This window comes from Enhydra lutris, unplaced genomic scaffold (assembly GCF_002288905.1).
Source record: "Enhydra lutris kenyoni isolate GAN:26980312 unplaced genomic scaffold, ASM228890v2 scaffoldscaffold16, whole genome shotgun sequence".
In the NCBI taxonomy this organism is placed as follows: Eukaryota; Metazoa; Chordata; class Mammalia; order Carnivora; family Mustelidae; genus Enhydra; species Enhydra lutris.
In genome coordinates, this window is record NW_019154100.1 from 14,114,433 (window position 1) to 14,138,715 (window position 24,283).

Sequence of the window (24,283 nt, forward strand, 5' to 3'; positions counted from 1 at the left end):
ACACACATATATATAGACATAACCAAATCCTATATTTTGATTTGATTTGAGGAAATCAACTTTTTTGATCAGCAATCACTATTGTTAATATGATATGCCATATACCTTTGGAACATATGCTATTATAGGATTTGAGACTATAGTAAATATTTCCTGATATGACCATGTAAACACCTCGATCAAAAGCATGAGATTATAAAATTCCCTATTAATCACTTTGAATGTTAAGAAATCATCAACACTGTAGAGGATGATTTGGATAAGCTATCTTATATTTAGTATATTCTCGGAAAATAATATGAAACATGGCTAGATCTTAGCAATTTGGAATTTGCTGAATCTTTGGAAATCTTAGCAATTTGGAATTTACTGAATCTTTGAACTGTGAATTTTAATGTTGGTGAACTTATCAATCATCATTTTCCCACTATTTTTAAGGCTATGAGGTGGTTGAAGTAGTTGTAGAAATGGCTAACAAAATCATATCTAAATATATTACAACAAAACCATCAGTAACTACAGAATGTGGATGATAATGGAAAGAATCCATAATTTCAAAGTTGGGATCTGGAACTAACTCTTTTAGAAATATGTGTCAGAGCCAACCACTAGGGGAGAGTTGGATTTCACAGGAGGAGGAATTTCTGCGGTGAGTTACTAATTGTGCTGTTACAGGGCATGTTCCATTTCCTTGTTAACTTGTTTGGTCAGTTATGCAGACTTGCCCCACTCGCCTTGCTCTTTATAACCTATTGCCCCCTCTTTCATTGTTCCATCCTGCTGCTCTGAAACAGCAGTCTGCACTTCCACATTTACCATTTGGTCCACAGCCCTCTTTTTCTGACTTTCACTCCCACCATTTCTTTGAAATGTTCATCCTATTGGAGCAATGGCTTCTGCTAAATCCAGGGGACACTTTGTTCCTTATCTACTCCAACTGACACTGTTGATTACTCCCTTTTATTTCAGCCTCACTCTCTACCACCCCTGGCTTCCTGCTTTTCCTCCCTTTCAAGCCATTCTTTCTCATTCTTCTTCACATAGTCTGCCCACCCCCTCAAGTTTGATTGTTTGTTTGTTTTTAAGGATTTCACTTTTGATCATTGTCTCTTTATACATTCTTCCTGAGCAAACTTGCCCTCACCCAAAGCTTCAACTATTCATCCACTGATAAATCTCAATTTTATAGTCTCACTCAGAACTCTTACCTGAGATCTATGTCAGCATTTCAGACTACCTCCCAGATATTTCTTGTGTGTATCACAAGAACCTCAAACTCAGCAAGTCTAAAAATGGAACTCATTAACTTCACCCTCTCATTCCAAAATGGTTTCTTCTCTTATTGTTCTTACCCTGTTGAACGGAGCTACCCATCTTTCAGACCTCAAACTTCAAATCTTGAAGTCATCGAGATGACTTCTCTCAGAGACTTTACATTCAATTGCTCACTGGGCCTACTCTCTTCTACCTCTTGAGTGTCTCCTGAATCCTTCCCATGCTCTTTATCACTGTGATACTATCTCATTGTCCTTGCACATGACACTTTCCCTCAAGTCACCATGCTTTTGCTTTGCACACATTGTTTCCTTTGCCTAAGATCTACTCTTGCTCTGCATCACTTTTCTGGTAAGTGTCTGATATCTCATCCTTAAATATTCAACTCCAATATTGCTCCTTTTATGATGTATTTCTTGGCCTCTTCCTCCCTCTTTCCCCTGTCCCACCTCACACCCCTGGAGAATTAAACAAGCTTTTATCTCCTATTTCTTGTCAACTTGCAGACTTGTCTTGCCGTTTTCCACATTTCCTGTCCTTTTATTTATCAATCTCACTCACTCACTTTGTCCTTATTAGAAATCCCAGAACTTACAGTCACTCAACAAATGTACAGTCTCATGCAGTCATGTGGATAGAGATATAATTTTCTTTTTTTCACCTTTAGCTCAACCTGAGTTCATAGTTAAGCTTCTATTTCTTTTTTATTTTTATTTTATTTTTTCAGTGTAAAGCTTCTATTTCCACAGAAGCGTTAAAAATAAAATAGTCTTGTCCTATAAGGTGAACCTTGTTTCTCATGAAAGCAAATCAGACCTATCCACCCATCCCCTTTTCTATCCCCCAGGTATAGAGGGTGTGTATGTATGATATTATGGCCTGGGGATGGGGGACCGGGTTGAGAATGGAAGTGAGTCTGGTTTGCAGTGTTTAGCCCTCATTCCTCTCTAACATTCATTGAGACTTTGCCATTTCATTCGTTCTTGAGCTCTGGGCTTTGAACTTTGGCCTCTGTCCCAAGATTGTTCCTGGAAAATATCTATGGCCTTACTTTGGTCTTTTGTTATCTTACCCTTTCTGGTTCCGTCAGCCATTATAGTAGCCCCTCTGGAATTCTGCCTTATTTTTCCCATACCACATGCTGTTGTGGGGGTACTGTACCCACATTGTACCAGTGCTCATTGGTTTGATTGCGTGGACACTGCCTGCAGTTGTTTCTACTCTAATGTTCAAGGTCATGGATGAATATATCACAAATGGGTTGGAGAGGAATGTACTGAGCTCTTGTCAAAGATTCCACTGCATCTGATCAAGTTTCCTAGTTCTCTTGTAATCCCCATACTCTTCTCTTCTTGGACCTGACCAACCAGTCTCATACTATTTCATGGTGTTAACCCCTAAGGCCAAGACTCTGGTTCCTGATATGCAAAACCAATTTTCTGTAAATTGCTGCATCCTCAACTCCTTCCCTCAGAAAACATTACTCTCACAAAATTAAGGTTCTTTTAAGTCAGACCTGTGTTGGCTTTTGGACTTTTGTCTCCACTATGACTTTAAAATGTTCATTTGAGAACAACAACAACAACAAAAATGAGCAAAGTCTTCTTTGTTCTGGGTAAATTTGTCATTATCTGAAAGTAATCCATTCCACTAGTTTTATAAGGAGAAAGCCTTGAGGCAATAAGAAAAGATAATGGGAAAAATAAATCTAGTGTTAAATCTCTAAAATTTACCCTTCAACAGAAGTAGGGATGAATGGTATTTACTGTGCAGTTGGTGTGTGCTGGGTGCTACAGTATAAAGATGGAAACCAGATAGTCATTGACTGGCAGGTGCTGTCAAATGGTGAGAGGCACAGACACATACACAGCTTGGAGTATGATGAGGTAGAAGGAAGGACTGGAATGGAGACGCACACATTACAATTAGAGAATAGATGAGGACACTAGGAAAGACTGCTCCCAAGGTATTAGAATTTATGTTTTCATTCTTACAAGCTCACATTAGAATCATTAGGGAGAGGTTTTTAAAATACTGTGTAATATGACCCCTAAAGATTCTGATTTTAAAGTTTTGGGATGGGACTTTGGGTAAGTCTTTTTTAGGCCCTACCTCGGGTCATTTTATTGTACAGTTAACATTGAGAACCATTTCAATACGGGAAATGTCTAAAGGTGCTGGAAAATTCGGGATTAATTACACGTCTGAAAAAAACCAGATCAGTTAAAAATAGTTAAGCCACCAATGTGTGTGGCTGCCAGAAGTTATTTTTGATGAAGTGTGACTGTAAAACTTCTTTGATTCGCCAAATACTCGGAAGAGTATAGAGAACGTAATTTCACCAACTCTCCTTAGCACTACAAAAACAATGCTCCAGAAGCTGTCATCTGGTCTCAGTAAGTGACACAACTATCACCAGCCAAGCTAGAGGGACCCAAGTCATGACGCTCTCACCTTGTCCTCCAGTTTACACTCAAAGGGCATTGTTGACCAATCCTGTAGGCTTTAACCTTCTAGCTATCCTTTGGTTTTTCTTTTTTCCATAGCCACTGCTCTGCCCTAGTTCACAGGCAATCTCTTCCTTTCCGTTCACCAAGCCCTTAGTGGCCATGCATAACCACTCTATTCATCTCCCATTCTTCAGTCAGAGGTGTTTTAAAAAATACACATATGCCTATGGACTCTGAAAAACAATCTGAGGGTTTTGAAGGGGCCGGGGGTGGGAGGTTGGGGGAACCAGGTGGTGGGTATTGGAGAGGGCACGGATTGCATGGAGCGCTGGGTGTGGTGCAAAAACAATGAATACTGTTACGCTGAAAATAAATTAAAAAGAAAAAAAAAAAAGAATTGCCTAAGTCAAAGGCACAAATATTTTCTCCTAAAAAATAAAATAAAATAAAATAAAAGTCCCTAAGAATTTAATTAAAAAAATCTTTTTATTTAAAAAAAATACATATATGCATCATGGAATGATGTTGAGTTGCCTTGGCTTTGAACAAGATAGGACGTAAATAAACACTTGTTCATCTAAAAACCCCTCCAAAAAGTCATGGTTTAAAGTTTAAAAATAGGAAAAGGTAGATTCCTAGAGGTATCTCACACGTCATTCATGGTGTTTAAGTTATGCTTAGAGAGCCTCAGGCAAAGAGGATATCTGAAGGAGCTTTTATATTTTGTTAACTCCATCTAAGGGAAAAGTAAGCACAGTAAAAATAAAGCCAGTAGAGGCAAGGGAGAGCAAGAGGTCTGGCTTCCCTTCTCCTTTCATAAAACTGTAGATGTATTTAGAATAAATAACTGAGCAAAGGACAAAAGAGTAACAAGTTTATGCTGAATTCTTTGCACATGTCATGAGTCAACATCACATGGGCTGTTCTGACTGTTCTTTAAACTCAGCTTCTGAAATCTTGCTTCCCTTCAAGGGCATCGTTGAGCATTGTTTTATTTCTCCTCCTATTTCCTGTCCCCCAATGAGGTTTGGCTGCACTTTGATGTTTTACTTGTTAACTCTGACCATGTAGTTTAAAGGAAATTTTAGAAACCTCTAGTCTGTCCCCAATATGGTTGTTTCCATAAATACCACTCACTCCCTTATTGGTGGTCCAAATAAATTGCCCTTAACAGTTGTCTTTACTCCCTCATTTACTTTTCCAGTTATCCAGACTGATTTTGTTTTCCTTTACTAGTTTGTGTATTCAGCGTTAATTAGAATTGGACAAACTTCAACTACAGGTTGTTCATGGGCAATTTGTACATCAGCAAATTTTGGCCAAAATATAACTGCATTTCATTCTGAATTGAATCGATCCTTCCATATTGACAGGGGGCTTTATGTCCCTTCCCCCAAAGAAGTATAACATTTAGTGTGGAATTGTTAAATTCTTTAGAATCTTAGTGTGTAAATAGTTGCCTCCGAAACCATGTTTGTTTTATCATTTTCAGGGTCTCAACTGCTTAAATCAGCTTTACCGAAGAATTTTTATCTAAATTCCATCAAAGTATCATAAATAAAACAATTTATGTTTTATTGTTTTAAATTTTACTTTTTTTCTTGTTGTTGTAATAGTATGCATCACCTCTTACACCAATTCGGGTATTTTTTTAGCTCTGTGTAGGGTTCTTGGTTTTTTTTTGGCTCACTCCCTCCAAAAAACAGGGTAAGTTGAATTATGGGAGCGTTTTTCAAGCACAGGGCCAATTGAGCACAGAGTTTCCTTGTGCACAGAGCGAAGAAGTGGTCTTACCCAGCTACCTCTGAATAGAGTAAGTGTTGGTAGTGCAGCTTATTAATAGTACTATACACATTTATTTAGCACAGTAGAGCTTTGTTAAAATGAGATGTCCTAACTGCATCATACATCCATGATAGAATTTAAATTGCTGAAATTTAATGAATTGCTTAAATTCTGTTTAAAATCTAAACAGATTTTCTATTTAAAATCCAAAGCACGTTTTAATGTGTTGCTGCCGTGATTGAATGAAATATATTTGCAGAAAAACTTAAGTAGCCTTGAAAAAAGAGGGTTTTTTAAATTAATATTACTCTTTAAACAATTCTGGCTGTGGGCAATTTATAATTAAAGTCCATTTTTTATTGTATTTCTTATCTGAATTCACCACTGAAAATTAAGTCTAGGAAATAAGATAATATGTCAGTTTATAGAAAGAAAAGCACAAAATTAACTGAAAATAATAAAAGAGTAAGCATAGCACAAAGCATTCATTTTCATGCCCAATAAGAAATTTTCTTTTTAAATACTTTATTTTATTTATTTGACAGAGATCACAAGTAGGCAGAAAAGCAGGCAGAGAGAGAGGAGGAAGCAGGCTCCCTGCTGAGCAGAGAGCCCGATATGGGGCTCAATCTTAGGACCCTGAGATCATGACCTGAGCCGAAGGCAGAGGCTTAACCCACTGAGCCACCCAGGCAACCCCCAATAAGAAACTTTCTTTAACACCTTTTTTAGTGACTGGGTCATCTTTGAGTTAAAAAGGAAAATTTTACTTTCAACAGTTTAATTATTTTTATGAGCATTTCCTAGATGTGTTTTTTGCTATTTAAAAAAAAATTTTATTGAAGTGTAGTTGACATACAATGTTATATTAGTTTCAGGTGTACAGCATAGTGATTTGACAACTCCGTACATTATACAGTGCTCACCACGATAGGTGTGGTTACCCTCTGTCGCCATACAACATTATTACAATGTTAATGAGTATATTCCCTATGTTGTACTTTTCATTCCTGTGACTTAGTTATACCTGGACGTTTGTACCTCTTAATTTCCTTCACCTACTTCACCCACGCCTCTCCCCTCTGACAACCACTAATTTGTTCTCTGTATTTCTGATTGTAATTCTGGTATTTGTGTAGTTCTGGATTTTTTTCTTTTTTTTTAAGATTTAGATAAATTTAAGTGAAATCATGTATTTGTCTTTTCATTTTGTTGCTAGTTTTCTTCATGTGCAGAAGCTATTTAGTCTGATGTGGTCCCAGTTGTTCTCCCCCTTGCCTGAAGAGACATATCAAAAAAAGTATTGCTAAGGCTGATGTCCTAGAGGTTCCCCCCTGTGATTTCCTTTAGGAATATAACGGTTTCAGGTCTTACATTTAGGTCTCTAATCTTTTTTGAGTTCAGTTTTGTGTATGGTGTAAGAAAGTAGTCCAGTTCTACTCTTTTGCATGCAGTGGTCCAGTTTTCCTAACACATTGAAGAGACTATGTTTTCCCCAGTGCATATTCTTGCCCCTTTTGTCAAAGACTAATTGACTATATAAGCAAGAGTTTATTTCTGGGCTCTCTGTTCTGTTCTATGTGTCTACTACTGCACCTCATCCATTTTGATTACTGTAGCTTAGTAGTATATCTTGAAATCATGGATTGGGGTATCTCCAGCTTTCTTCTTTTTGCCATTTTTAAAGTAGAAACTGAGGTCCATCTGTAATGGTGAGGAATATTTTCTATAACTAAATTTATCTGTGAATTGATACTGCACATAAAAACTCCCAACCCAAGGTCATGTCACAGAAAATATTTGGGGATCCATGGACTACTGTAAAATTCTACATTAAATAATAATTATGTTCGTCAAATTATTATCTGCAATTCTCTTCTAAACGCATTTTACCAAGCTAGCATAATGCTTAACAGAAGCTAATAAAATTTAAGTGTGATTTTATATAATCTCTTTGAAGTCAATGAGAAGTCACTTACACAACTAGGTTAGGGAGAACACAGACATCTGTTGGACAATTAGATACATGCACAGCAAATCAGTTGTGTAAGTTACGAGTAAGTCTGAGAAATCTAGAGATCTAATCTTCAGATCCACTTCCTGTATTTCACTATAACGTAGATATTAGAAGTTTGCTTTCTCAGACCCACTGAGAAAAGAATCATGGGCAAAATCTCATGGGATAAGATGGGAAAGAAACCTGAGACAAGAGCCTAGGGGTACTGAGCAGAGAAGCACGCTTGGCCGCACTGGGTCATTAGATGTTGCAGATCCTTTGCAAGTGCTCAGGTTCCTGTTTTGTTTTGTTTTTTTTAATCACCTTCCAATGCCACCACCTGATTTTATTATTTTTTAAAGATTTTATTTATTTATCTATTTGTTTATTTGAGAGAGAGAGAGTGGAGAGGGTGAGGGTCAGAGGCAGAAGCAGACTTCCCGGTGAGCACGACCCTGAGACTCCAGGATCATGACCTGAGCCAAAGGCAGTTGCTTAACCAACTGAGCCACCCAGGCGCCCAACACCACCACCTGGTTTTAATGCACAGTGATAGGCATGGATGAATCATTGGGCACCATTTGTTTCACTCTTTGGAATTGCTGACCTGGGCATAGTATTCAAATGGATTCCAAACGTGAGTCTCCTCTTCGGATGCCCAGATGTAGAAAAGAAATTAGAGAGGAAACAACAGCAGTGCACCATTCTTTTAAAAACAGAAAAGATATTACCCCTTCACCGACCGCATAGACTGGTTCAGAGTCTAGAGTGAAAGGAGTTGCAAGGCATAGTCTTTTTCATTTTTCTTCTTATAAAGACTCAAATTTCTAAAATGTATATTTTTTGTTTTGTTTTGTTTTTTTAAATTTATTTGACAGACAGAGATCACAAGTAGGCAGAGAGGCAGGCAGAGAGAGAGAGAGGAGGAAGCAGACTCCCTGCTGAGCAGAGAGCCCGATGCGGGGCTCAATCCTAGGGCCCTGAGATCACCTGAGCCGAAAGCAGAGGCTTTAACCCACTGAGCCACCTAGGCGCCCCTAAAACGTGTATTTTATTCTTGAGGAGGAATATGGAATAATTGTATCAGGAACCTAGGGATGGGGTAAGGGGTCAGAGAGTCTCCCCCAGGCCTGTGTAATTCAAAATTGGGTGTCCAGGGCTGGGAAGAGAGCCCATTTTAAGGCAATCAGTAAACATTTGTGAATAAAGAAATGGACTCTGGACTGGAAATATTTTAGCTTCAGAGAAAAGAGCCATTCTCTTTTCTGTGGATTCTGTGGCTTCTGTGGATGCTGGGTGCTCTTTTATCTTGCTCTTGTTAATTAATGTGCTCTTTTATTTTATTTTGCTTTTTTAAAAGATTTATTTATTTATTTATTTGACAGACATGACATACTCTTTTAAATACTGCAAACACAAGGGTGTATAGCTGGTAAGTTGCAGCCGGGTCTGTCTCCTTCACACTTACCCACTGCGTTAATCACTTCTCCAAAATGGACTGTGCACAAACTCCGTGTGGAACCATTTTGAAAGCAAGTGAAGTACAAATACATTATTAGCATTGGTTGTCTACACGTCAATCTGTCCTTGCCAGCTTTCTCTTATTCTTCTGTCTATCCCCAACATCTGCCTCATCGCAGGCACTTAATACATGTGACATCTAAAAAAGAGAGAGAAAAAAACTATTAACTTAGATAAAAATTGAAGGTTTTCTTCCTGCGTATACGTGCCTCTCTCCATCTGTTGAAACTGTGTATCTTTAAAACTCTTTCTTCGCGGGGCACCTGGGTGGCTCAGTGGGTTAAAGCCTCTGCCTTCGGCTCAGGTCATGATCCCAGGGTCCTGGGATCGAGCCCCACATCGGGTTGTCTGCTCCGCGGGGAGCCTGCTTTCTCCTCTCTCTCTCTGCCTGCCTCTCTGCCTACTTGTGATCTCTATCTGTCAAGTAGATGGATAAAATCTTTAAAAAAAAAAAAAACAAAAAAACCTCTTTCTTCACAAACACAGAAACAGAGCTTTTGTTTCTGCTTCCACTTAAATGGAACTGTATTATTCTGTGACTTTATTTTATTCTTGAGGGTATACCTTGAATGATTTTCTGTGTTGGTATTTAAACACTTTTCTCAGTTTTTAGGCATTAAAGAACGGTCTGAAATCTCCATATAACAACATTTACACAGCCGTCCCCCTACTGATGGACATTTGTGGGGTTTCTGTTATCTTTCTTTGTTTTTGTAAACCATGTTTGAATACCTCCGTAGGATAGATTCCCAGAAATTGAATTTCCTGATTCTAAAAGCACATGCAATTTTTTGATACGAAATCAAATTTCCCTCAGAAAGACTGTATCAGTTTATGCAACCCAAATAGAAAATGACAACGCTCATTCCTATGTCCCTGCCAAGCATAGGTGCCATTATATTTTTCTTTCTTTCATTAAAACCACATTAAATGATATTTTATATTATTAGTTTACATTTGTATCTATATCTTCTGATATTGTCTAAAATATACAATATTTTAATCTAAATGGCAGCTAATACAACCTATTGATTTTAGAATACATTGAACTGTCATAAATGTCTATGTTAAAGTATAACTTTGATATTATCTGTTTTTTCTCTGTATCATAAATATATATAACTATTATCCTATTATAGAACATTTAACATCTTCCCAATGCCTGACTAGTATAATTATATAGCAATAAAACCCCTTGTATATATGGTTTCTCCCTAATCTTTATGAATAACTTATTAAAATGAATTCCAGATAGTGATAGCACTGGGTCAAATGTTTTAATTCTTTTTATGGCTTTTGATCAGATTCATTAAATTGCCAAAAGCATTAGATGAATTTTTATAATCATCAAGAGCACATTACTGTGACAGATTCTTTACTACCTTTCTGAAATATGGTCAAATTATTATTTTAAACAGGTAAAACATACAAGTATACTTTCATAAATTGTAATTAATGGATACGCACAAAGAATGGTGAGATATATAATTATATTTTCCATGTGTAAAAAAATGGTTACTTCATAATGCTAACTGAAAGCAACCGATACAGAATGAGGTGTACGCATGTAAAATTATATGTACCGCAACAACAGATAACTTTCATTTTATTTTTTATATCTTTTTGTTTTTTCCCTAATGCTCACAGTGAGTATTACAACAGGGCTAAATGTCCTCCACATATTTCTGGGTCAAAAGATCTGTCTCTTTCTTTTAGGAAATTTACCAATGGTGTGGTTCCTCGTGCAACAAATACGAGCGTCTGAAGGCAAGCCAGGTTGCCATTGGCATTCGGGACAATGAGAGAAAAGGAAGATCTCAACTGATTGTGGTGGAAGAAGGAAGTGAGCCATCAGAGCTCAGAAAGGTATTGTGACTTGAGTTGTTTTTTAAAGGTTTACCACTATGAGTGGTGTGTGTGTGTGTGTGTGTGTCTGTCTGTCTGTGTGTGTTACTTTTAACAAATTCTCTAATACTGGGCCTAGGCTAAGATTAGGTAAGAGGAAACATCAAGGTTATCTAAGTCACGATATAGAGAAAATAGAAAGTCAGTACTCCTTTCTTTCACCACTGGTATGACCACCAGAGGAAGCTCTGACTCCATCTTCTGTCGTGTAGGCAGTCAGATGGGTAACACTTCGACCTTGACTATAATAATATATTTTGGAAGGAAAATAATAGTTTATTCATGTGGGATTCTGAATATATATTGCTTAATGCTGTGATATTCCTCAATTTTTAGCATTCATTACTCTAATAAAAGAATGAAATAAAATCTTATTTTAAGAGAATGAATACACCAATATTTTATATATTTCAATTTTAAACTAAGAATTCTCAGCAAGACCCCTGTGATTTTAGTGTACTTGTTGAATTAATTTGAAAGTTATCTCCACAGCTCTTTATATCTTTGTTATTTACTTAACAATTATAGCAGTCTTGGACATTTAGTTGCCACCAGTTTTTCCCCTTTAAAAAAACTGCAGTGAGTACCTCAGTGTGTATATTTTATATTTTCCCTTAAGATTATGAGTTAAGAAAAAAAAAGATTATGAGTTAAGGGCATAATCATATTCAGGTGTCTTGACATGTTGATACATTGATTTACATATGTTTATTCCACAGTATTTACTGAACTACAGTGGTATGTCAGGCACTAAATGTTTGTACCAATGTTTATTCCCTCATGACTTTGCAGAACCCTATGAAGATTTACTGTTATAATAGTATCATTTTGAATCTTTCTGTGTTTAATAGTAGCAGGTGGTATCTCTGTGAGTTTTCATTTCTTGGGAGAATACACATTTTCCTCAATGACTTTAGCTATCTGCACTCAAGTTTTTCTTTTCTTTTTTTTAAAAACATTTTATTTATTTGTCGGAGATACAGAGAGAGAAAGAGCGCACAAGCAGGGTGGGTAGAGGCAGAGGGAGAGGGAGAAGCAGACTCCCCGCTGAGCAGGGAACCCCTGAGATCATGACCTGAGCTGAAAGCAGACGCTTGACCAACAAGCCACCCAAGCATCCTTGCACTCAAGTTTTTCTAACAACTGTCTTGTAAACAAACTGTCTTGTAAATCAAAATAATTTTGATTTAGAGTAATTTCATGCATTAGAGTTACTTGATGTAGTAATAGCCTACATAGTCCAGTGAGCAAAAATTATATGGGATAATTTTATTGTCATAATGTCTTTAAACTTTATTATTTTAATAACCACTAAACACAGACTTTCATGTTAGTAATGTTTTAGAAATGACTTTTATTCAGTGGGAAAATGTTCATGGTCAAATACTAAGAAAAGGCAAGATATAAAATTTTATATACTATAATATCTTAATATATAAGTTTATATTTAAGTATATAGCTGTATATTTGTATATACATGTATACCTGGGAAAGATATGCTGAAACATTGCCAGTATTACCAATATTGTCTTCGATTCTTGGGATATGGCTCCTTGTTCTTTTTTTCTTTATTTTCTTTGCGTTTTCAAAATGTATTATAATAGACGTGTATTCATTTTATTACTATTTTTTATTGTTTCACATATTTTCCTTTTGTGATCAGGAAAAAAAGGCCAACTAAAAGAAAAACAAAGTAAAATTAGGGATTAACTGAGTTTTCAATAGTCATAATAACATTGCTAATAAATTAGACTTTGAAAACTATTCAAAACAATTTCTTGAACTTTTAATATTCTTTTAAGACCTCTGTTCTAGAGATGTAATCACCATTTAAGTCTTCCAGATCTCATATTTGGAAGCAAAAATCTATAAATAAGATGTGTTTCTAATTGATTATAATGTCTCGTTTTAATAATGAGGCTTTGCAAAGAGTGGGCTCAGGACCAAGATTCGTCCTGGTGGAGTGCTGAAGGGGGTGCTCTGGTAGATCTCAGACTAGCTTCTCTTCTGTCATCTTGGGTCCTCAGGAAGTCCCTTAACCTCTGTTGTTTCTGGTTCCTCATTTGTAAAGTGCAGGGTTAGACAGAGTGGCTTCTGTGATCCCTTTGGTTTCCAGCAATCAGTGATCCAACCTTGTCTCTTAGGCAGTTTCCGTGCTTAATTGCCAAGGAGTCTGTATTCTGTACCAGGAAGTGAAGGCAAAGCCTGAGGGCCCCAACTGTGCGCGTATACATTTGCTTGCTTATTGGATTTCATTTAGAGTTTTGAGAGAAAAAAGATTAAGCAGTAAATTAATACTTTAATTAATACATTACACTGTTAAAGTTAAAAAGAAAATGCTAACTGAAGAAAAAAATTGTAAAATATAACTTCAGTTTCATAATATTAATGATAGAGGGGCACCTGGGGCTCAGTGGGTTAGGCCTCTGCCTTCAACTCAGGTCATGATCTCAGGGTCTTGGGATCGAGCCCTGCATCTGAGTCTGCTCAGTAGGGAGCCTGCTTCCCCCTCTCTGCCTGCCTCTCTGCCTACTTGTGATCTCTGTCAAATAAATAAATAAATAAAATCTTTAAAAAAAATAAAATATTAGTGATAGAAATAAGGGACATGATTTCATTCAGGTATACATTTTGTTCCTTGCCAGTTCATCTGGTGGGGGGAAGCTGAAATATTCTTGTTTTTAAGATTTATTTACTTGAGAGAGAGAGCCTGCACGCATGCGTGCATGAGTGGGGGGAGGGGTAGATGGAGAGAGAGAATCTCAAGCTAACCCCAGCTGAGCATGGAGCCTGATGTGGGGCTTGATACCAGGACCCTGAGATCATGACCTGAGCCAAAACCAGTAATTGGATGCTCTGCTGTCTGAGCCACCCAGGAGCCCCAGGAAGTTGAAATATTCTGAACAAAGATAAGAAATACAGTAACAGTATAGTTAACCATATGCTGAAATATAATATTTCAAATAATATTCCAATTTTTCATACCAAAGTTCAACACGAAGACTTGCGACCTTACTGATCAAGGTATCACTTTTACTTAATGAGCCTAAATTAATATCACTTAGAAGTCATGTCTGAATGAGGCAGCTTTTCCTTTAGTTTGTGCCTGAAGTGAGGGAATAGTGTGATAAGACTTGTAAATAAGATAGTACAGTTCTAGGACAGATGGACTATATAGAAGGATAGATCTTTGTCCCCACAAAGTCCATACTGGAGTTGATAAAGTAATAAAAATATAAAACTAGAATGCCAGGTTTCATTTTCTTTATATTATTCCTCATGCTTTTTATAATATATGTGATACTGTACAATAAAAAACTAACAGTAAGAGTATATTTTCTTTCAGCTATTTTAGGACTATTTTATCTTATCCCACAATATATATGTGCACATATGTATACTACATATGTAATCTGTATAACTATGCATATACATATTTATCTGTAAAAAGGACTTTAAAGTGACTTTGTCAGGAAAGCATGTCTCATTGAGGTAAATATAGTCTATTTCCAGGGGAAACCCAGAGGCAATCCTCAGTTCTGGGTATAACATTCTAGCAATCAGGGAAAAAAGTACTAACATACTGTTAAAAAAATATTAAAATGTTTAAGTACCTGCATACAAACAAATGAGCCATGCAAATATACAGGAAATGAAGTCCTATGCCAGGCATGGTGGAGAAATTAAATATCAGTGCTCAATATCAATGAATGCTGGCAACTGAAAAGCAGACCAAAACTGAATATAGATTTTAATGAAGACTGACAGAGTGCATGTGGACGAGACAAATAGGTTAATCAAAAACCATCTCAAAGCAAGGAGCAGATGCAGTACAATTAAATACCAGTTGCTGTGATATTCGCTGTCATGGAGCTCTGTTGCTTCGTGATGACTTAATTTCTCTCACCTTGCTGTTCTGCAGGGTTTAAAGGCAAGTGGCTCCCTAGCAGTTTGAATTTTCTATGTGTTCCTTAGTCTTTCTAGCTGCACTTTCTTTACATCATACAAGTACTTTTTTTTTTTTTTTTTAGGGATTTTATTTATTTATTTGACAAAGATCACAAGCAGGCAGAGAGGCAGGCAGAGAGGCAGGCAGAGAGAGAGGAAGGGAAGCAGGCTCCCTGCTGAGCAGAGAGCCTGATACGGGGCTTGATCCCAGGACCCTGGGATCATGACCTGAACTGAAGGCAGAGGCTTTAACCCACTGAGCCACCCAGGCGCCCCCATACAAGTACTTCTTGTCATTAACCCCAAAATTTCATCATCTAGGAAAAATTTGTGATAGACTTTTTTTTTTTTTTTTGCCACTATCATGGCAAACATCCAGTGCCTACCATGTGACTGGCATTCTTTTATGGCCTTTACAAGAATGAGCTCATTTAGTTCTCACCACAGCCCCAGGAAGTGGATACGTCTGTTATCCCCTGTATTGGTTTGTGTTCCTCCAAAAGCAAACTTTATACAAGGACTTGGGGGCAGGTGGTTCTTTGGAAGATGATCCTGGAAGCAGCAAGTAGGAGTGAAGTGATGCTTATTGTTGGTAAGTAAGTAATTTTCTGCTGTGGGGCACTGGGGCTTAGTCCCAGAGGGACCCTATGAAAACTGTATGAATCATCCTTCAGAATCAGCCCACAGGCACTTGACATTGCTGCAGGATTTAGCCAATAATTCCCATCTTTCATTGGTTGAGGGTCACTCCTTGGGGGTTAACTTCCCAGAATTCCAGCCTTCCTTGTGTATGGATGCAGTATAGCTCAGTGGCCAGATAATACCATCAGAGAGCAAAAGTCTTTGACCTTTAAGAAATTATCTTACAGGGGCGCCTGGGTGGCTCAGTGGGTTAAGCCTCTGACTTCGGCTCAGGTCATGGTCTCAGGGTCCTGGGATCGAGCCCCACTTCGGGCTCTCTGCTCAGCGGAGAGCCTGCTTCCCTTCCTCTCTCTCTCTGCCTGCCTCTCTGCCTACTTGTGATCTCTGTCTGTCAAATAACTAAATAAAATCTTAAAAAAAAAAAAAAGAAATTATCTTACAGATAATCTCTGAGGTAACATGTTGGAATGGGCGGAGCACCAATGGGATCTCTATATCCTTACTTTATGGATGAAGGAAGTAAGTCATGGAGAGGCTGCCTAACTTGCCCAAGGGAGAGTGGGAATGGGAGAATGGTGACTCACAGGGCAGTCTTCATTACAGAGGAACCATCTTAAACATACAGAGGGATGGGAATCCCATCCACTGTGAAGTTATTTTAGAACTACCAAAATTATGCCACATACTTTTGACAATCATACCTATTTTATGTATTCCTTATCATAATACCTTTAGTGGCATAATGTTCGTATTCAGTAGCCTGGCTTGTCCCTTTGTTTCATATCTCTTGCTGTCGGCATGAAACCTTTCACCCTTACTATGGAGGGTAATACAGGGTAATTGGGAAGACATTTTCTTGGAAAGAAAATACATTTTTTAATGTGTGTATAAAAGTATGGAAATATTTTTCAAGAACCTCAGAGTATATGAAAGTTTTTTGGAGTTTTTCAGTTAAATTTTGGTGTTGGGAAATATTCTAAACTATATAGATGAAGAGGAAGCTTTCACAACTCTCTTGCCATAAAACTTGCCTTCATCTGATTAAAGAGAATATATAAATCAGGTTTATTTACCTCTCCCTAAAGGGATAGAGGAGATAGAATGGAATAAATTTGTGTAAATATGTGTATATGTGTATGTGGTGATAAGGGACAATGAGAAAATACTCCCCGAAGTTTGTTTAGCTCATGTTCTCAGAGTAGGGATGCTCTGTGTAGGTCTGTCTTCTTGTCGCCTCTAAAGAAGAATCTGGAGAAGAAAGGCAGTTTCTTCTTCATTCCTCCCCTCAACCAACCAATAGTATTTTTTCCTCTGGTAATCACCAAAAGTTGGTGAAAATAAGCAATAAGTGATGAGGGGAGAAGCCCAGAGGCATTATGATAGAGAGCCAGTCTTGAGAGGAAGAGGGTGATCCTCCCCCGACAAGATACACTCTCTACACATCTCTGAATTTGAGAATTCTTACAGGCAATTTTCATGTATTTAGGGTTGAAAACAAATGGAGTGTGTCTTGCGACTTCTACTTGCCTATGAGTGTGATAGCTGGTGGGTCATGTTAGACTTACTCACAAAATTTGGAAGCCACCTCAGAATCTTTCCCTGTAGACTGCTCCAGGAGCTTCTGGCGCTTAGCAAGGGCGGGCCAAACCTATTTAGCATCCCTGCCCTGAAAGTTAGTTCACTGAAGAGATGGGCCACAGCTAATTTATTCATCATTATAGCCCAACTCTTTCTTATGGTGCTGATATATCATGGACACTCCATACATGAAACTTACTGATAAATAAACTGTAGCTGATGTGTGCTGACTCCCCAAGATAAGGTCATGTGTACAGGACTAAATGGGGGGAGAGAATTGAAACACATAGGAAGACCAGAGAATCCACCTTATAACCAAGGACTAATGGTATCCTACATACCTCAGTTGTGGAGAAACTTCAAAGAAGAGAAGAGATTACTCAGTCTTGTTTTCCTTCTCAACATTATGATTCCCTTGCTGAGGCAGGAGACTATTCTTTTGGTTTTGCTTGAAGAGGGATATTTCGATCTGTCTTCCAGGTGTAGTTTTAAATCTAAAATAAAAGACTTTGACAAGGATACATGGTCAAGACATAGAGACTAGTTAATGACATCATTAGATCGAGACATAAACAAGTAATAACTTATTTAATAAGTAGTAAGTGAATAACTAAATATAAGCCCACAGGGAGGTGTATGGCAGGAAGTTAGGTAGTAAAATCATCATGCAAAGAATCAGAGGGGTGACTGGCAAGGTCACACCAAAGAGAGAGAACGACCCTTTAAGAAAGGTTTCATTCAATGTATATATGGGTGGAGAAAGGAGTAGACCTGACTTTTGTGGAGTTCTCACGGCATGTCAGGTATAGTGATAGTCACTTCACATACATTATTTCACTTAATCATCATGATGGGTAAATGGCATTAATTATTAGACCATTTTAAGTGTAGAAACAAAGTCACAAAGTCACTCAGGAGTGGGTCCATCCAACTCAAAGTGCCAGTTCCTACCAAATGAGGATTGTCAAAAAGAAAGGGGTGATGGTCATTGTGAAACATACTAATTAGAAACTCCAGAGGCAAACAATGGGAGTCTCTATTCAAGCACTAATCAGATAGAAATGTCCAAATGGGTTTGGGGTCTTACAAAAAAAAGAGAGAGAGAAAGAAAGAAAGAAAGAAAGAAAGAAAGAAAGAAAGAAAGAAAGAAAGAAGGAAAGAAAGAAAGAAAGAAGGAAGGAAAAGAAAAGAAAAATTAATGATTTCCAGAAAGAACAGGTGGGCTAAAATCTTTACCTGAGATTTGCTCTGGGGCAGCCTCCTGACTCCCAAACCATGACCATTTGTCCAGGGAAGATTTCCCTGCAAAGCTATTTGAACATCAGTAATGCTTGGCAGACTTGTCTTGATGGTTGAGATGGTTGAGATAGATGAACCAGATTAACAAAGCTGATGCCACTGAAAACTTGAATGTATCACAGAACCAAGGCCAGAGGGCTTTGAAAATACACCATGCCAGGGCTTCAGTTGGAATTTTGGGCTCAGATTCAGACTTTAGTAGTTGTTATTGTAACTCCCCAGATGGTTCTAATACATAGCTAGCTAAGATAACCACTCTAATTTAATAAATTGGCATTCTGGCTTATGTATTTTAATAATTTGTGAGTTACCTTTTTCCATGTTATAGTATCTTATAAGTTAGCTTTCCATTGTATAGTAACTTGCCAATTTGCTCTCCATGTAAGAATAACTTAGGAGTTGGTTTTCTTGTGAGTTGTACACTCTGTAACTAGTCAATTTGCTCTCCATGTTGTAATAACAGGAGTTGACTTTCTTGTGAGTTGTACACTCTAAATCTAATCTCTCCTATTGTGAGGTTACTCTCACACTGAGGAACAGACCTGCATCATGGTGAGTTTTCCAAGGTCACAGCGTTCCTTGAGTCCTCTAGAGCTACACTGTCAAACACAGCATTGTCAGACACAAATGGCTGTTTAAATTAATTAAAATTAAATAAAATAAAAATGCCAGTTACTTGGCTACAGTACAGTACACCTTTCAGTACAGTACAGTACAGTACACCTTTCAGGTGCTCAGTAATTAGAGGTAGCTAATGACTACCATATTGGATAAGACAGATAAGGAATATTTCAGTTACAAAAGATTCTATTGGGCAGTCCAGATTATTTAATAACCAAACATCTCTTGCAGACCCGTCATTCACTTTATCCTTTTATCCAAACATGTACTTCCCATGCTTTCTCTCAGTCTAAAATAACTTTACCCACTACTTGATATATCACATTACCCTTTTTATTTGACTTATCAGTAACAGGATAGAAGTATTTCAGAGTCAGGGAAGCACACACTGGGATCCGGAGAGCAAATGTTGGAAGATTAGGTGGAGCGAGCCAAATGGGGTCATAGCTTTTCTCAGAATTGCTTGTAATTTTATATCTCTGTGTATCTTTCTTGTTATCAAATATTTGTCTGACCTAAACCATAAAATTCCTGGAAGAAAGAAAATATATCATAACAAGGCTATATTTTTGCCTTTATAATCTATACCTATTCACCATATGTTAACAATTAACTGTGTGGGTTTTGTTTTTTTTTTTTCCAGTTAGGGAAAGGAATAAGACAGAAGAATTTGTAGGTAATTAAAATGTTAACTCTTAGGACCCGAGAGCTTCCTTTTTTTCTGTTGAGAGCAGAAACAGCCATGCCTACTAGAGTGATAACCTTAAGAAGACTGTGACTCCGTTGCTTTGAGGAGCACCACAGTAGGAGTTGGGAGGCCTGGAGTTTACATCCTGGATTTACTTTTTTTTTCCACTTTATTTTATTTTACTTTATTTATTTTTAGTGTTCCAGCATTCTTGTTTATGCACCCAGTGCTCCATGCAATATGTGCCCTCCTTAATACACACCACTAGGCTCACCCAACACCCCACCCTCTCCCCTCCAAAACCCTCAGTTTGTTTCTCAGAGTCCATAGTCTCTCAGTTCATCTCCCCCTCCAATTTCCCCAACTCCCTTCTTCTCTCCATCTCCCAATGTCTTCCGTGTTATTCCTTATGCTCCACAAGTAAGCGAAACCACATGATACTTGACTCTCTCTGCTTGACTTATTTCACTCAGCATAATCTCTTCCAGTCCTGTCCATGTTGATACAAAAGTTGGGTATTCATCCTTTCTGATGGAGGCATAATACTCCATTGTATATATGGACCACATCTTCTTTATCCTTTCGTCCATTGAAGGGCATTGCTGCTAGGAACATTGGGGTACAGATGGCCCTTCTTTTCACTACATCTGTATCTTTGAGGTAAATACCCAGTAGTGCAATTGCAGGGTCACAGGGTAGCTCTATTTTTAATTTTTTGAGGAATCTCCACACTGTTTTCCAAAGTGGCTGCACCAACTTGCATTCCCACCAACAGTGTAAGAAGGTTCCCCTTTCTCCACATCCTCTCCAACACATGTTTACTGTCTTGTTAATTTTGGCCATTCTAACTGGTGTAAGGTGGTATCTCAATGTGGTTTTGATTTTAATCTCCCTGATGGCTAATGATGATGAACATTTTTTCATGTGTCTATTAGCCATTTGTATGTCTTCTTTGGAGAAGTGTCTGTTCATGTCTTCTGCCCATTATTTGACGTGATTATCTTGCTTTACTCTTTATGAACCTTTGACCCCAGGCAGAACTCCTAACTTCTCTCATTCTCATTTTCCTGATCTGTCAAGCTGAAATCACAGTTAAGAAGCATACAAGACCCTCTATTTTTTTTTTAAAGATTTTATTTATTTATTTCACAGACAGAGATCACAAGCAGGCAGAGAGGCAGGCAGAGAAAGAGGGGGAAGCAGGCTCCCTGCCGATTCCAGGACCCTGAGATCCTAACCTGAGCTGAAGGCAGAGGCTTAACCCACTGAGCCACCCAGGGGCCCCAAGACCCTCTATTTTAAATGCTCTGGGGACTCGTCACTAACTTGAAACATTTTCATCCAGAGTGATCTGGAGTTTTGAGTTGGGTATTGTCCTCCCTCCGAACACATATTATCCTTTCTTTTCCTACTATTCACTCTGAATACTTACTGCAAATTGTCCAAGCATCCTGACTTTTCTGTAGAAGGTTAAAATAGAGAAAGTACATCCTGAGGGAGCAAAATGGTAAATATTGGAATTTCATTTTCCAAAGATGTTTCAAATAAGTAAGTTTCAACATAAATAAATAAAGGCAGGGCAGGGGCAAATGTGAAAGTTAAGTAAAGATTTGAAGAGAGAGCAACTTTCTTCTTAACTTACTAGCCCTTTCTAAAACAAATTTACACATAGGCCCATTTACGTTTTAAAAGAAAAAGTCACAGTAGGTCATCGAGAAAAAACACAAGACACTAAGGATGGTCTTGACCCATGTCAGGAGAACTCAAGAAAATCTGAAGCTAGGGGATTGTGAATCTAAAGCAAGTTGGTATAATTGCTATAATGGTTTAATATAAATATCTTCTGAATTATTTTGAATTGAACTGTTGGAGGAAAGAGTGAACGGCACAGCAGAAGGTCTACTTTGGCATAAAGCAAAAGTATACTTCCACAAATTTCCAGCCTCTCTAATGTAGAGTAGTGTCTTCAGTAGTTAAACATTTCCATTATGTTACCGGCAAACAGAGAGAAGATAGAGATGGTCCCATTTTTCTACTCATTTCACACCTGTAACAAAATAACACCTCTGACCTTTGGAATCACTCAATTTCTAGCTGAAAAAATAAGGTCCCTTTGTCACTGGTGGCCACTTCTAGGTCTTTACATTAAGGAAATATTCTCTGATCAAAATGCCTAGAGCATTTAGGAATCCATCAAGAATAGTTACTATGCTTTGATGAACCGAATGAGGAAGTCTGAGGAAGAAGCCTAAGGTAGATTGTAAGTTAAAAGGGAATTATAATTTCTGCATTTGACGTAATGAAATGCCAACTGTTTCTTCCATTGGGGAGAGAAAATAAATAGTAGTTTTTGTTTAATAAAAGCTTTTACAATTTTATTTATTAAAGATAAATACCTTTTTTTTTCCCTAAAGATTTTATTTATTTATTTGACAGAGAGACAGAGAGAGAGAGAGAATGGCAGGGGGAGTGGCAGAGGGAGAAGCAGGCTACACCCTGAGCAGGGAACTTTCCAAGGGTCTCGATCCCAGGACTCTGGGATCATGACCTGAGCCGAAGACAGATGCTTAACAAGGCAGATGCTTAACAACTGAGCCACCCAGGTACCCCAACTACCTATTTGTTATTATTGAAATTTTACAAAATATACATAGTCACAATAGAGAAAAAAATATTTCCACCTTTGAGGAAAAAATAACTAAATCCTTCCTAATCTTTGTTTTTGTGTATGTATCTCTGTGCTTTTACAAGAGGGAGTTCCTACAGTAGATAATGCTTTGCAAGCTAAATTTATACTTAAGATATTATAAACATTTAATTCTTGACCATCACATAATCTTTATAATACTTTAATATCTGTGTAGTTTTCCATTCTATTGATACAGCCTAATTTATTGAATGAATCCCTTTCATGTTGGGCATTTATGTGGTTTGTGTTTTTTAATATTGTAAAATGCTGTGATGTGTTTATTCGGTTGATTCTTTGCATGTATTTTAATTATTCCCTTGGAATAAACTGCTGGAATAGAATTACTGGGTTTAATAATTGGTCTCTTTCTTGTATTTCTGTTACCTATTTCTTACCAGAGAGCTCTTAGTAGAATACAGAATCTTTCCCAGCATCAGATGTTGTCAGTTGTCTCCTAACTTGTAGCAATTTTATGGATAAAGAATTATTTTTTGCTTTATTTTATATTCCTTGGTCGCGTTCTCAGGTTGGTTGTACACTGTCATATCTTGTTTGAAGGGCTGTTTGCTCACAGAACACCTGATGTGATGGAAGAACTTCCTTCTGTCAGCCTTTGATGCCCACAGCATGGGCAGAGCTGCTAGGAAGGGGAGTGGAGAGAGGATTTGGAGAGAGATGAGAACAGCAGTGGAGGGAGGAGGGAGTTCCTGTCACCATATCAACTAGCATGTGTGCTGCACGATAGACATGCTACTATTGCTCTCATCAGAAAGAGAGAACTGGGGATGCCTGGGTGGCTTGGTCAGTTGAACGTCTTCCTTTGACTCAGGTCAAAATCCTGGAGTCCCAGGATTGAATCCCACATTGGGCTCGCTCAGTGGGGAGCCTGCTTCTCTCTGACCCTCCCCCTCTCGTGCTTTCTCTCTCTCTCACTCTCATAAATAAATAAAATCTTAAGAAAAAAAAAAAAAGGAGTCCTAAGAGAGTTCCCTCTACAATCGCTGCTGCAAAACACCTTCTGCTTTATCTCCAGAGACCCGCCTTAACAATTAATTATGAAGACCTTTTTGAATTGCCCACAGAAGCAGCACAGCAGGCTAGATAAGGGCACCCACTCTGGAGGCAGAGTTCAAATCCTGACTTTGTCATTTGTTGTAAGTGGCATGACAGTGGGCAAGTTACTTAGTCTGTTTCTTGAGGCATAAAATGGGATAATAACAGTGCTCCACTGATGTGAAGATGAAATGACTTAATGAATTCAATGTTCTTAGACCGGTGTCTGGTAAGCAGGGATATGTAAGCATCTTTTATTTTTTTATTTTTGTTAATTTTAATTTTTTGAGAGAGAGAGAGAGAGAGAGAGAGAATGCTCATGCAAGGGGGGGTGGGGGCAGAAGGAGAGGGAGTGAGAGAATCCAAAGCAGGTTCCACTCTCAGGGTAGAGCCCCATGTGGCACTCAATCTCATGACCCTGAGATCATGACCTGAGCTGAAAGCAAGCGTCAGACGCTTACTGACTGAGCCACCCAGGTGTCCCTGGAAGGATGTTTTAAACAAAATTTATGAAGTCCCTAGTATGACACATAGTAACACTTGAGAAATGTAAGCTGAAGATATGTAATACATAAAAAAAGACCATAAATGTGTAAACAGATTTCAATATATGTGGTTTAGACAAGACAAGTACTAGGTGTTAAAAGGTAGTAACCAATAAAATCGTGAGTCTCATACCAATATAAAATAATGCACATCAAAGATTTTTATTTAAGTCATTCATTAATAAGAGAACAGTAAGAGGTGCCTGGGTGGCTCAGGTCATGATCCCAGGGTCCTGGGATCAAGACCCACATGAGGCTCCCTGCTCTGTGGGGAGCCTGCTTCTCCCT

The 24,283-nt window shown here is 37.9% G+C and overlaps 1 protein-coding gene across 1 annotated transcript in view; it reads left to right on the forward strand.

The window, feature by feature from the left end:
- The window catches only part of LOC111147303 (scinderin), a 75,479-nt gene that overhangs the window by 15,555 nt on the left and 35,641 nt on the right, over window positions 1-24,283 (forward strand). The window contains exon 4 of the mRNA XM_022503275.1: window positions 10,744-10,893. Within this exon, the coding sequence (XP_022358983.1) occupies window positions 10,744-10,893 (150 nt within the window). The remainder of the gene's footprint in view (window positions 1-10,743; window positions 10,894-24,283) is intronic.